Source organism: Corvus moneduloides, chromosome 15 (assembly GCF_009650955.1).
Source record: "Corvus moneduloides isolate bCorMon1 chromosome 15, bCorMon1.pri, whole genome shotgun sequence".
NCBI lineage: Eukaryota > Metazoa > Chordata > Aves > Passeriformes > Corvidae > Corvus > Corvus moneduloides.
The window spans coordinates 3,894,408-3,907,561 of NC_045490.1; the positions used below are offsets into that span (position 1 = coordinate 3,894,408).

The 13,154-nt window shown below is 46.2% G+C and overlaps 1 protein-coding gene across 2 annotated transcripts; it reads left to right on the forward strand.

Annotated features, from left to right (window-relative positions):
• Positions 1–844: 844 nt before the first annotated feature.
• LOC116451421 (ovoinhibitor-like) lies at positions 845–11,676 on the forward strand. 2 transcript variants are annotated; one of them, XM_032124878.1, is made up of 16 exons: positions 845–965; positions 1,743–1,762; positions 2,571–2,707; positions 2,890–2,950; positions 3,438–3,571; positions 4,007–4,064; positions 5,057–5,193; positions 5,596–5,656; positions 6,417–6,553; positions 7,001–7,061; positions 8,439–8,572; positions 8,651–8,711; positions 10,008–10,144; positions 10,493–10,553; positions 10,913–11,028; positions 11,487–11,676. In XM_032124878.1, exons 1-16 carry the CDS (start codon positions 911–913, stop codon positions 11,530–11,532), a joined length of 1,416 nt encoding a protein of 471 aa, XP_031980769.1. In that variant the 5' UTR covers positions 845–910; the 3' UTR covers positions 11,533–11,676. The 2 variants fall into 2 exon arrangements, with proteins under 2 accessions (XP_031980769.1, XP_031980770.1); XM_032124879.1 differs by lacking the exons at positions 5,596–5,656; positions 6,417–6,553.
• The last annotated feature ends 1,478 nt before the right edge of the window (positions 11,677–13,154 follow it).

Here is a 13,154-nt window from a genome sequence, read left to right on the forward strand (position 1 = left end):
AAAGATACAAAGCATAAAGAGATAACATACACAGTGAATTTTCAGGAAGCAAACCATGCGTGGGCTAATACCAATCTTTGCAAAGTTGGCTGACTTCCTAGGTAAAGGAAGTACAGTACATCTAGTCTGTGCAGACATTAAAGGCATTTGGCCTGCTGCCCTGGGGGTTGGTGTCACTTGTGCTTAGTATGGTGGGTCAGGGCTTGGCCATGGGGGAGGTGGAAGCAGATGAGCAGAAGGTGCCATGGGAGTTATCAGTGAACAGCCAAAAAGATGGATTTTTAGGACCAAACTTAGTATTTTTGCTCCTTGCTGTATTACAGGAAAAGTTGGCACGCGGAGCAGAGCACTGCTGGGTTTTTGAAACAGAAGAAGAGCAGGTTTCCTCCTGCAGAGCACAGGGTGACCTTCTGGGCTGAAATTGCCTGGGCTCAAACTGGGCTGAAATACAGCAGTGAGGAGTACAAAATCACGCTCTGAGGCTAAATAATGGGGGATTTGGATATCAGTTGGCAACTCAGTCGAAAATTATAGATGAGGAGAAAGTCCTAATTGCGTTTTGGTAGGCACAGGGGAGATGTGAGCCTACGATATGCTGCAGCCGTGCGAGGGGCAGCCCAGGGCTGGGCAGAGTGTGCGGGAGGAGAGGGGTCCTGGCATGGTCCCCACTCCCTCGAGCCACCTGAAATCCCCTTCCTGGCACACACACTTGTATCAATCATTAGCCAGACATCCAGAGCCGGGTAAACACGTTTTTGGCTTCGAATGGTGATGACAGGCTGGGAGCATTACCTAATGAGGTGGGACCACTTGATAGCGTGGTGTGCTATATATTCCTGCTCCTCCCTGCAATCTTCCTCTCCCGCACAGAGAGCAGGCAGGCTGCACTGGAGGGGTGTTCCTGGCTGCCATGAAGCTGACAGGAGGTTTCGTGAGGGCAGCTCTTGCCCTTTGCTGCTGCTTGGGTGAGTATTTCCTGGGGTACTGCAAAGATCGATCTGGCTGAATCAGAGTTGAGTTTTCATTTCAGTAAAAGCCTTTGGGTCTTGCAACATGGAGGAGAATCTCGTTCCATGAAGAAATAGCCTTCCTGAGAGAGCACAGCAAAGAAATTAGGTTTCAAGTTTGAGGTTTCAGCAAACATCATACAACTGCTACCTTCTTGGTCTGTAGGAGCAGTTCTAGGGCAGGATAGGGGCTTGCACATGGTAATCCTGTGTATAAAGGCAAAATAAAACTGTAAGAAATGGCATCATTGCCCATGTGAGCAAGATGAATGCAAACTTTAACCTCTAGGATTGCACTGGGAGTTTACTGTGCTCTCCTGGTAGCTGAGAATGATGTACTTGGAGATGGACAGTGCTGGTGGCGGTAATTATCTTGAACATGCATGTCCAAACTTTTGAAAGTCAAATATAAAAGTCTCTTAGAAGAGGTTAAAATCCAGGACTATGGAATTGAAAGTATCTGTATTGCTTACCTGTAGCATTTTAGAGGTGGATAAACATATGTGCTCTCACATGTTTTATCTCCCCTCAGAAATGCAATAAAACTTTATTTAGTAACTTTTAGTACTTCCTATGGCCATTTACTGGAATAATGTAAAACTCCATATTTTCTGAAACAAAATGAATTGATGTTGACTAATTACCGAATTTAACTCATTCCATGAAAATATTTACGTATGTGTTCTCTGCATGTCAGTAATTAATTTTTTTTCCGTCACAATTTTTTTCTTTCAGGTACTGCCTTTGGAGTTCAGGTGAGCTAAAGATCTATTTATTATGTTCTATTCAGGCTTCTGGTAAGGTAGAAACAGTATGTAGCTACTTGAGAAGCACATGGGTTAAATCTAGTGAAATCTTTGCTGTTAAAATAATATTTGCCAGTGCATGGTTTAATGATGTTGCCAATTTCACAAGAAAGTAAAAGATCCCCATTTTTTGCAATATTTTTGGTTCATTAAATGAAATGAAAAAGCAAGAAGTAATTGTACACTCTTATTATATTAACTCTTAGACATAATTTAGTTACTCCCAGCCAAAGGCAGCAGTTTGCCTCCTCTTGAGGAAACCTGTCTTAGGATGACACACTCAAAAGCATCGAACACTGTGACTCTGATAATTGCTTCCATACAGCAAGACCCAGAGAACTATGTTCCTTGCATATATTTCTACACCTATATCACAGAGAGAAAACCAGCAGGGCCTGAGCCATGGATTTGTCTGCAGGTTCCTCCCACGCAGCTCCGAGCCTCCCGTAACTCACCAGAGTGCAGCACGATCTGCAAGGATCCGCTGCGGAGCCGAGGGGCTCCCAATTACCGCCGCCTTCATTAGGCACTGTCTCACCCACAGCCATCCTGCCTCCCTGGACCCTGGCAGGAGTGCATAATCAGAAACTTCTGTAGGGAAGATTCCCTCCTCCTGACTGCCTGAGCAGATTCCCAATAATGCCTCTAATTTGCCTCCCAGCAGGAGCTGCAGGCACGGAGGTGGTGGGAGGATGCTGGGGGGGTTTCATTCAGTGAGGGAGCCAAAATCTGGGCTGATTCTGGGCTGCCTTCACAGCTTGATTGCAGCCAGTACTCCAGTGGCATTACCAAGGATGGGAGGTCTTGGGTAGCTTGCCCAAGGAACTTGCAACCTGTCTGTGGCACTGACGGCAACACGTACAGCAACGACTGTGGGATCTGCCTCCACAATGTGTGAGTATTGCTGGGAACCCCGCCAAGGCCTCAGGGCACGGGGTGCCAGGCAGGGGTGGCAGCTTTGTTCCCCAAGGATGGCCTGGGCAGAGGAGAATGTGCCTTTGCAGCTGGGTGCCAGCACCACCAGCCTTGAGGTGATGCTGTTCCATGATCCCTGACAGAGGTCTGCTTTCTTCCAGGGAGCACAGCGCCAGCGTGGAGAAGGAACACGATGGAGAATGTGACCCAAAACCTATCGTGGTAAGACAAAGTCTGCAATGGGGACAGTTCAAACACTGTGCAGAAAGAGGACAGAATGTGCACAGCTGGTCTGCACAACCCAAAAGGAAATAAAATCTGATGATAACCAAAGCTAGGAGGATTTTTATGGGTTATCTCATACCATGTCTGTTATTTTCTACCTCAGACTTCTAGCCTCTCTAATTGGGAATAAAACACAAATAATACGTTGGCTGAAGGTTGGATCTCACCACCTGGATAGCTCCAGCAGGATCCTATGAAGGACCTCACAAAACCCAAATCACAGTCCTTCTTAACATACTATTTTTTTCCACTGGGAGAGAATTCCCACAGAATTTCTGGTGTCTACTTTTGATAGTGAAATTAGTTTGATGCTGGATTTGTCCCCAAAGTCTGAGGGAGAGTAAAAAGACTACGTAACAGCGTTATAACTTTATATCAAAAATGTGGTTTGTTTTTCTTTCCTCTATTCCTGCTATTTTTACAGGTTGATTGCAGTAATTACCGAAGAGCTGTAGTAGATGATCATGTCGTAGTAGCGTGCCCAAGGATATTTAAACCAGTCTGTGGCTCAGATAGCTTCACTTATGACAACGACTGTGGGATCTGCGCCTACAACGCGTAAGTCTTGTGCATGGAATGTCCTTCTGGACAGTCAGCAAGTTGAGGCTCTCAGAAGTGCTTCTGTAAAATACCAGTTTTAAGGCAGGTGTCCTTGTAGGTCTCCTTGCTGCTGGCTGCTTGTGGTTCTTCAGCCAGCTTGAGTTCTCTTCCCCATTTTTTTGTCTGTGCTCGTGAAGGGAATCACAAAAAGAACCAGAGCAGAGCCCGGAACAGATCAAATGTTGCTTGTAACACCTAATTACTCCTGTCACTTAATTCCCATGGGAGATGGGAATACTTAGCAGCTGCCATCTGCAGGGCACATTCAGAGAATTCAAGCAGTTGTAATGTCCCACAGGGAGGGTGGAACCCTGCTTTGTTGTCCCAGTACCTGCAGTGTCATGGGGAAAGTTATTCTCAATGCTCCCTAAGCAAAGCTTTTCTTCCTTTCAGAGAACACGACACCAATGTTACCAAAATACATGAGGGGCCCTGCAAGGAATCTGTCGCTGTAAGTGCAATAGAAGTCAAAAATCCACCACTTAGGGCTGCTAATAAAATCCTGAGGACCTCGCAGACTTCCCTAGGAAGCTGCAAGAGGTCCACAGGACAAGGTGTATGAGGGTCCCAGTCCATTATTTGCTTTTCTGCATGGTGGGGGTGGATTTGGCCTCCTCCCTGCTCCAGAGAGAAGGTCACCCCATGCTTACCACACCAAACTGAGGAAAAAGGAAGGAGGTGGATATGGGATGAGGAGCTGACTTGTGTCCCCAGGAGAAGGTGGAGGGGCACAAGATTTCTCTTGCCAACATGCTGTGCAGGTCGGCAGTTTTCTCTCTGGAGACCACAAACGTTCCCACCCTCAGCAGCAGGGATTCAAAACTCCCATGCTGGTTGTGTTCACAGATGTAGTGAGACTCATAAGAGCACTAACCATAAATATTTATAGAGCATAGTTTATTGTATCTTTGTCTGAGGCCAGCAGTCTGATGCCTCAGAAAGAGAAGCTTCTGTATTTCAGCACTAAAATTCTGGATGCAGGAAGTCCTTTCTCCACCTGATAGATAACAATTCTTTCCTATCCTTTCAAATCCTGTGATGAACTACAGGGAATCTGAAGTAAGAAGTAATCACAGAGCTGGTAAAGTTTGGAGAAAACCAACACAAACCAAATCAATATTATTCAGATTTAAAGCTTTTGAAAAATGTTTCTTACCAAATTCAAGATTGTTTTTTTTTTTTAAATGAGACTAGGCCCAAAATTTTGTACATGTTTTTCTGCCTGAAGGTTCCCTTCTCCTAAATAGTTCTTTTCCTTGACTCCTGGAGAAGTAGGAAAATATTCAGAAATTTCATTTCTGATTGGAAATTTCGCTTCAGTGTATCAGGCCTTTGTCCTGTTGCAGAAACATTGGAGGCTGAGGCACAGAACAAAAAGGTTTTGAATCAACTTTTCTTGCATAGCAAGGGCTCCACCAGAGCTATTTGTCCTTATTTTGCCAGGTTGACTGCACCAGGTACCGAACACAAACCACTAAAGACGGCAAAACGTTGGTAGCCTGTCCAAGGGACCTGAATCCAGTTTGCGGCACAGATGGCAACACATACGACAACGAGTGCGCGATCTGTGCCCACAACGTGTGAGTGCCATACCCAGAGAGCTCCTTCTGAGTGCCCAGCCATGCTGGGCACTCCTGAGAACTGTCCTGCTGCATTTCTGCTCCTGCCTGTTTCCTCAAGTCTCTTAGAAATGGGATGGTTTTGGATTTACCTTGAGTTTCTTTCTGGTGCCTTCTGTGTGCTCATGAAGAGTCATAAGGCACCTCCTTGGATGAGTCTGTGGGCTGGGCAGAGGAAGGAACAATTCAGAATATTGCTTTAAATTGCATGTTATGAGAAGATGGGATGAGCTTTTTAATGAGTAAAGTAGCCAATCTGAACACTTTCTATAGAGTCTGAAGCCATGGTTTGCTTCATTTTGCACATGACTGTGCCCAAGAGGTTAAGCATTTATTTTATTGTTTCCCTCTTCTTTGTTCCAGGGAACAAAGGACCCATGTTGGCAAAAGGCACAGTGGACAGTGCAGACAGAAGACTGCCGAGGTAAGCGTTCAACATAAGGCTTACTCCTCGTAGCTGCATCAACTGAAGGGTTCCCTGAGGTGACATCTACTCTGAAAATGAGCTGGCCTCAAGCCTGGCTTTCTCCACATGTCTTTAAGTCCTGTCAGCTCCTTGTGTTGAGGATGCCTACAAATCCCACCTGTCCTGAGGCAGGTGTCCTCTGGGCCCTCCCTGCCCAAGAGCCCTGGCAAACGGGTTGGATGAGAGCTATGCACAGAGCTCTCATGATGAATTCACACCTACGGCAGTCTTTGGGGTGGGGACATATTCTGAAATGTGGAGCACACCTGAAGTTTTGATCAGAGTGCATCACCTGAGAAGTCCCAGAGCTGCTGTGTAGGACATGCTAACACACAAATGTGGAAGTTGTTCAGATTGGGCTTTGATCTTCCTTTGATGATGCCCTTCAAATGCAAAGTCCAAGTCCTTTCACTGCACAATTAAAAAGGGGCTATGTTTTAAATTTTTCTTCTTTTCTGACGTATCTTGTAGTTGGGATTGACCAAGGTGCTTAATCCAGGGATTTGTCACCTCACACACTGTGTAGTGCTGTGCAGCTCCCCCTGTATGTGAGAGGGTTCAGGCAGAGCTGACTCAGCCTGGTTTTGCAAGAACTGAGTCCTAGCACTGGTATTGTCTCAGCATCCCAGCATTAGAGACATGGCAGGAGATTATGATGGAATTTTTTTTGTTGGAGAACAAGATCTTCCTCGGGTTTGATGCTGCTGCTTTTTTGTAGCTCGATTGCAGTAAATTCCCAGCCAGAAAGGTGAAGGGTGGCAAAGACCTGATCCGCTGCCCCAGGATCCTGCTCCCAGTGTGTGGCACAGATGGGTTCACTTATGACAACGACTGCAGCATCTGTGCCCACAACGTGTAAGTCTTGTACACAGGACTCTCTTCTGGAGTGGCAAGCCAGGGGTAATGCTCCAGATGGCTTTTCTTTTGGTACTAACAAATCTGTGTTCGTCTTTCAACCTCCTGAAGCCCTTGTCACCTGGATTTTGTTCCCTGATGCTCTTTTTGCTCCTTGGGGGAGCTGTGGGAGAGCCAGCTCTCAGTCTGAGCGTTCTGTGAGAGCTGTGATATTTGGGCAGGGGAAAGAGTGAATGGAGCTGTTATATAGCACACACTGGGGAGACCTGATGGGTCTGTTACCACTTAGAATTCCACTTTCTAATGATGGGGAGGAGCTGGTTCATCAGGCAATCAGGTGCCTCCTTTATCATATATATTGGCTCTGGGTTTGGTTTGCTTTCTGTTGCATTTGGGAGTCCCAGGGCTCAGATGGTGAACATGCTAACCCCAACCTCTCCCTTTCAGACAACACGGGACTGATGTTAAGAAAAGCCATGATGGAAGATGCAAGGCAGAAAGCACTCCTGTAAGTGTTCTTTTTGCTCTAAAATAAGCACCATCTACTTTCTCTGCAACCTCCAGGAAGACTCTGGCTGAGCTCAGTGCACCCAGGCATGGGGGAGAGTGATGCACAGGGCTCATGCCGATGCTTTGCTTCTCCTCAGCTGCTCACAGCTGCCAATGTGCTGTACAGGAGGGCAAGAGAGGATGGGGACAGGCTGGGCCTTGAGAAACAAAATGTCCCAGTACTGCCAATCTCTGAACAGAAATCATCAGAGGCAGCCCAAGAACCATGAAGCCCATTTTAGCACAGTAGGAGAGGAGGCAGAAGGCTGTGTCAGATATCTGTGTATTTATTCAGTGCTAGGATTTCCATTGCACTGGACAGGCAGGTTAAAAAAGTCCTTGTACTCTGGTCAGCCAGGACAAATCTGCTCTCAGGTATGTGTACAGAAATAGCTTTATTATCCTGCACAGTAACAATATGTGCTGATAATATCTTAACACATTTATTCTGCTTATGCAGAGCAGCTCTGAAGCACCAAAAATAATTTCATGCATCCTGAGGGACTCAATATATTTTTTGTAGAAAAGGCACGTTGTTAAAATGTGGTCTTTGCTTTAATTTGTTCTTGGACCACGTGGGAAATATGGATAATAAGAGACACTGCACTGGGGAGACTGCAAAATGACAGTGAAGTGTCAGTGATGCTTGGCTAATGTAGACTGATTTCCAATAGGTGTTTGTCTATTGATCCTCAAATATTTAAACTATTAGATTCTATATATTGTAAATATTTTTGCAACAGAAGCTGGTGAAACAGTTCTTGCTGCTCTTGGAAATGCTGAAACAGTCTCGGATATAGTAAACTATCTCAAGCTGCACTTAATGTCAAACACTTTCAATCAGATTCCTCAGGCTGAGTTAGGGGATGTTTAGTTTAGACATCAGGAAAAAAAAAATCTTCTGTGAAAGTCTTGTCAGTAGTTGGAATAGTCTGACCAGAGAATTGGTGGAATCAGTATTCCTTGGAAGTGCTCAAAAGGCACGTGGATGTGGCCCTTGGGGGACATGGTTTGGTGGTGGACACGGTGGTTCTGGGTTAACAGTTGGACTCGATGATTTTAGAGGTCTTTTCCAATCTTTATGATTTTATGAATGCCTGATTTAAAACTTGTATATGTTCTACTCTAGGAAAATGATATTTTTTGCCAGTTGTTCCTTTCTTCCCTCTGCTAGCAGAAAATACCAAACTACAATTACGTAATTAATTTCTAATGCAAGTCTAAACTTTAAAAACCTCTGATTTCCCCCTGCCAAAGGCCTTTAAAAATCTAGAGGATCAGAGTGGGCAGACTGTAGATGGGACACTGACCCAGCATTGCTGTTTTACCTCCTCAGGTTGACTGCAGCACGTACCTGAGCGGTACCAAAGCCGGCGAGGCCATCGGAGCCTGTCCCTTCATCCTGCGCGAGATCTGCGGGACAGACGGTGTCACCTACAGCAACGACTGTGCCCTGTGTGCCCACAACATGTGAGCCCTGCAGGTCACCCCCCTGAGAACCCCACAGAGTTATTTGTTGAGCATTTTTAACTCTGCTTCCTCTTCCAGGGAATACGGAACCCAGGTTGCCAAGAAGCACGATGGAAGGTGCATAGAAGAAGCTCACCAAGTAAGTGAAACCTGAAGGAAAAGAAGAGTTTGAGGAGGTGCCAACTGCACAACCTGAGCAAATGCTGGGTGGTTTGGGTGGTGCAGCCTCCACGGGGGTCACACTTGTGCTGCCCTTCCTTCTGTGGGTGAATGCCACCCTCCCATCAGCAGGAACATTGTGCACTTCCTGCATGCAGTCAGGAAAAGAAAGAGGAGAGGACAGGTGAGGATTGAGTTATGAGACAGGCAGAATAAATGGTTTAAGGCTTTGCACAGAGAATCCTTTTCCCACAGCACTCTGCAGGAACTTAGCAGAATGTTTTGGCAATATGGGCAGGGGATGCAGAGAGCCCAGGGAACCTTGTGCCTTCTCGATGCTTGTGTTTTACAAAAGGATGTTCTGCAAAGAATAGAAAGTTGCCTGTGTTTTGAATGCTGATACCTAAGGTATCAAGGGATTCAAACCCACCTCTGGTTTTTGTTTTGTGTTTTTTTTTTTTTTTTTAAATGCAATGTAATCTAATATATATCAACATGAATCTTGTAAAAATACCAGATTACCTATATTTGGCCAGCTCTAAACCATTTACTCTCACTGGGGAATAGAAGAACAAAGCCACCTCATTAGCATGTGTTTGAAAGAGTCAACATCCCGAGTCAGATATTTCATTTCTATACAAACAAACTATGAAATGTCATTCCTTTGTTTCCTGAGTACGCTCTGTGCTCAGGCTGGGTGAGATACATAAATCAGGAAAGAAGAGTTCACACTGGAGAAACTGGGAGTGCTAAAACACAAGGCCAGCTCCTCAGCTGACGTAAATCAGCTTCCACTGCTGTCAGTCCTGCTGGCAGGTTTCAACGCTCGGAACCGTCCCATTGCAACAAAAGACCTGTCAGCACATCTCCCCTCCATTCTTGTGGGCCATGAAAAACACCTTGGTCATAGTCAGCCCCCTTGGAGGGAGTGCATAAATTGTGCCATTTTGATTTACAGATTATTTCTGAGCTGCCTTTTGTAATATCCTGGTGGGTTCAGTAAGGTATAGGGGCAGCGTGATAAATGCAGAGCTCAATGAGTAATGTCTACCTTCCAGCCTTGATTCAGTCTTCTCCAGGGAAGGCTGTGAAAGGAAATTGCTAGTTTTCCATGAAGAAAGACTTAATATATAACCGTAATTTGTCATCTGGCAGATCCTTTTAGGGTCTGGTGTAGGCAGATTTAGGCAGTGGCATAAGCAGGGGGGTTGTGTTGGGGCTCCCTTGCACGGAGTAGAGCCCATGGCACAGCTTTTGCTGGCCTTGATTTCCCCAGCTGAACTGCAGCCGGTACCCCACGTCCACGCTGAAGGATGGCAGGGAGCTGATGGCCTGCACCATGATCTACGACCCCGTGTGCAGCACCGACGGTGTCACCTACGCCAGCGAGTGCACCCTGTGTGCCCACAACCTGTAAGTGCTCATCTTCCTCCCTGGGGGATTCCGAGTTTGGCTCTGTGGGAGCCAAGTAATCTGCAAGGGCTCTCTCTGAAACCTTGCACTGCAGGGGTTTTGTCTGTCTGCCCCCGTTTTCCTGCTCGCCTTGGTTGGTGTTTGACACGGGCGTTCAACCCCACAGAGGAGGTGCATCAACTGGGCACAGTGTCTGGTCTCTAAGGGCATGTTTGTGTCAGTGCTGGGCAGGTGGTGCTGAGCTGGGTGATCTGGAAATCTCGGTGACTCCATGGGAGTGAGGTTTGCTCTTGATCTGAGGCTGCAACAGGGAAGGTTGTGGTTAATAACAATCTCTCCTCCCTCCAGGGAGCATCGGACCAACCTTGGCAAGAGAAAGAACGGACCCTGTGAAGAGGATATTACAAGAGTGAGTGGGAAGGGATGGGAATAAAGAGTGAAGTTCAGTGTCTGTTATGCACATGGGGGGACTGTCTTCTGCTCTGGGCTACAAACTGGGGAATGGTGGTGTTGACACCTGAGGAGATCCCTTGGGAATTTCGCACTGCTCATAAAACAGCCAACATGCATCCCACTGCTCTGTAATAAAGCAGGAAAAGACAGTGGCAGTGAGCAGGAGCAGTACAAGATCACATCTGCCATCAGGAGGACACTTGGTTATGATGATGTTACAGGCAGTTTCATTTCTCAGTGGTGTGTCTTTCCTTGTGCTGGGGGGTCACAGTTTGCTCTCTGCCTGAGAGATTCGTATCTATTTCCTGTGTGCAGGCCCTTTGCAAGGATTTTAAAGAAGTCTCTCCTATCTGCACCTTGGAATATATGCCCCACTGTGGCTCTGATGGCAAAACCTACAGCAACAGATGTGCTTTCTGCAACGCCTACCTGTACGTATAGGAGTGAAACCTTTCCTTTCCTGAACAATTCCCGTGCCTGCTGTGAATGCAGGGCTCCCTCATAATTCCTTTTTGTCTGACTGCTTGTGGCACATACTGGACATTTCTAGATTTTTTGCATTGTAAGGGAAAATGAGAAGTGCCCATTTCTGTGATCTGTACTTGGCTTCCTGTTTGTGAACTTTAGAAGTACTTCATTGATTTTCACCAGCACTCAATCTGTTCCACAAGCTCACAAGGGCGTGTGGAAATTACTTCACTGAACCAACTGGATTGTAGCAAATGAATGAAAACATTCATCTTTCCTTAAATGAGGATAATGAAAGGGGGTATTTGGGTTTTTGAGACTGTTCTTTATCTCCAGTCAACCCTAAGCCAACGCTCGGGCCAGTGAAATGAGGAAAGGGGCGTCAGCCACGTCTAATTCTCCTCTCTCCTTTTCTCACCAGGGAAAGCAGGACTACTCTCAACATCATGAGCTTGACTGAATGCTAAGTCTGTTCTGGACTCCAGCCCAGGAAGACAAACTCCCTTCCATGTGACTTCCCATGGGCTGACCATCCCTAGTAACATCCCTTCAGTCTGCCTTGTTTCCTTAGCTCCTGAAACACTTGTTCAATAAACTGACTTGGCAACATTTCTCTGTCCCAATGCCACATCTCTTCCCTTTTGCCCCATCTCCTCCCTGTCATGGTACTTCAAGTGGGGGATGTCTGTTTTTCTATTGATGTTCTCCACTACCCAATAATGCGGATAAAATTTCCCTGCCATGTGTCAGTGCCATCCCTGCACTGAGGAGAGCGTGGGCTCCCCTTGGAGCTCTCAGCTCCTTTCCTTAGCCCTCAGTCTTCTTATCAGTGTTAATCTTATCAGACCATGATATCTCTGTATGACCTGATCGCAGACTCCCTCTTTACAGTCAGTGCAAGGAGACATTTACCTCCAGAGCATGGCCCACCTCCTCCATGGGGAAATGCCAAGGATGTAGGTGGTGATTTACTCTCAAGGAGAGCACTTTTTTGTTTGGGTTAGAAAGGGAAATTGGCTGTCTGGGCAAGAGGTGCCCTGTCCTCATTCCCACTGCCTGTGGCAGAGACAGCAGCTGCTGCCAGGAAAGGGGATCCCAGCCTGCCTTCACTGAATTTGTCCACAATGTCAAGTACTGTTTTATGGTGTAAACTGCAGGAGGGGAATCTTGAGCTCCATTCAGCCATTCAGGGTCACAGACAGCAGAAGTGTCCACTCATGCAATATCTTAATTTATTAATGCAACAGAGTATCTCCAGGACTCGTGGGCAGCGATCACCCCTGAGGTGGGAGCAGCCCTGGTGCATCACTGAGCTGTTTTCTAAAGTCATTCAGGAAGGAAAAAGATGCAGAGGTTCACTTGTGACCCGTTTTAACCAAATATATAACAAGCCATAGGAAACCAATTCTGCCTGAGAGTCATTTTGCCTACTTTTTTGAGGCCAAAGACTCAGGACCTGGTGATATATTTACTGTCATTTTGGTGGTCTGCAAGGATGGCAGGGAGGCAGGGGGACCTCGGGGCTGCCCTTCATCTGTTCGCTGTACCAGTGCCACTACCTCCACACGAGGTCACCAAAGCTATTGCAAGTCTAATATTTCAGGGATTCTTCTGGGCTACAGTTAGTGCCTCCCTGGTTCAATGTCCCATTGTAGTTCACCAGAGAATAACACAATTATTTGGATCAGTTTGGAAAGTCACTCTTTGAATTGTCAGGCTAGAAGAATAGGCTGAAGGCAAATGTTCCTGACTTGGAGATATTGGGGGTATTGTACCAGGGAATGAGGCCATAGAACCTCTGTGCCATTAGTGTCCATTTTCAAGATGATTTGTAACTAACAATGGCTTATTGTGCTTTTCTTGGGTCTGTGTCCTAAAGTAAACGTCCTTTTGGTTTATATAACCTTTTTGCCACTTTCTGCTCAGGTGTTTTTGCAGAACATGCTGTTTTACTCTTGTTTAAGTGTTACTTGGTTATCCTCAGGGATAAGACCTGAATAATTTTTTTTCTTGTGGACTTTGGCAGCCTTTCACTTGGGCTGTGCTCTGACTGCTGGCTTTTGCAAGCCTTTGCAGTAAAGCTGTCAAG

Bases quoted from the DNA above. Each gene is read 5' to 3' on its own strand.
- LOC116451421 (XM_032124878.1), top strand. From the start codon at position 911: ATGAAGCTGACAGGAGGTTTCGTGAGGGCAGCTCTTGCCCTTTGCTGC. The intron at 3,572-4,006 runs GTAAGTCTTGTG...TCTTCCTTTCAG, and splicing joins GGGATCTGCGCCTACAACGC to AGAACACGACACCAATGTTA. The intron at 5,194-5,595 runs GTGAGTGCCATA...TCTTTGTTCCAG, and splicing joins GCGATCTGTGCCCACAACGT to GGAACAAAGGACCCATGTTG.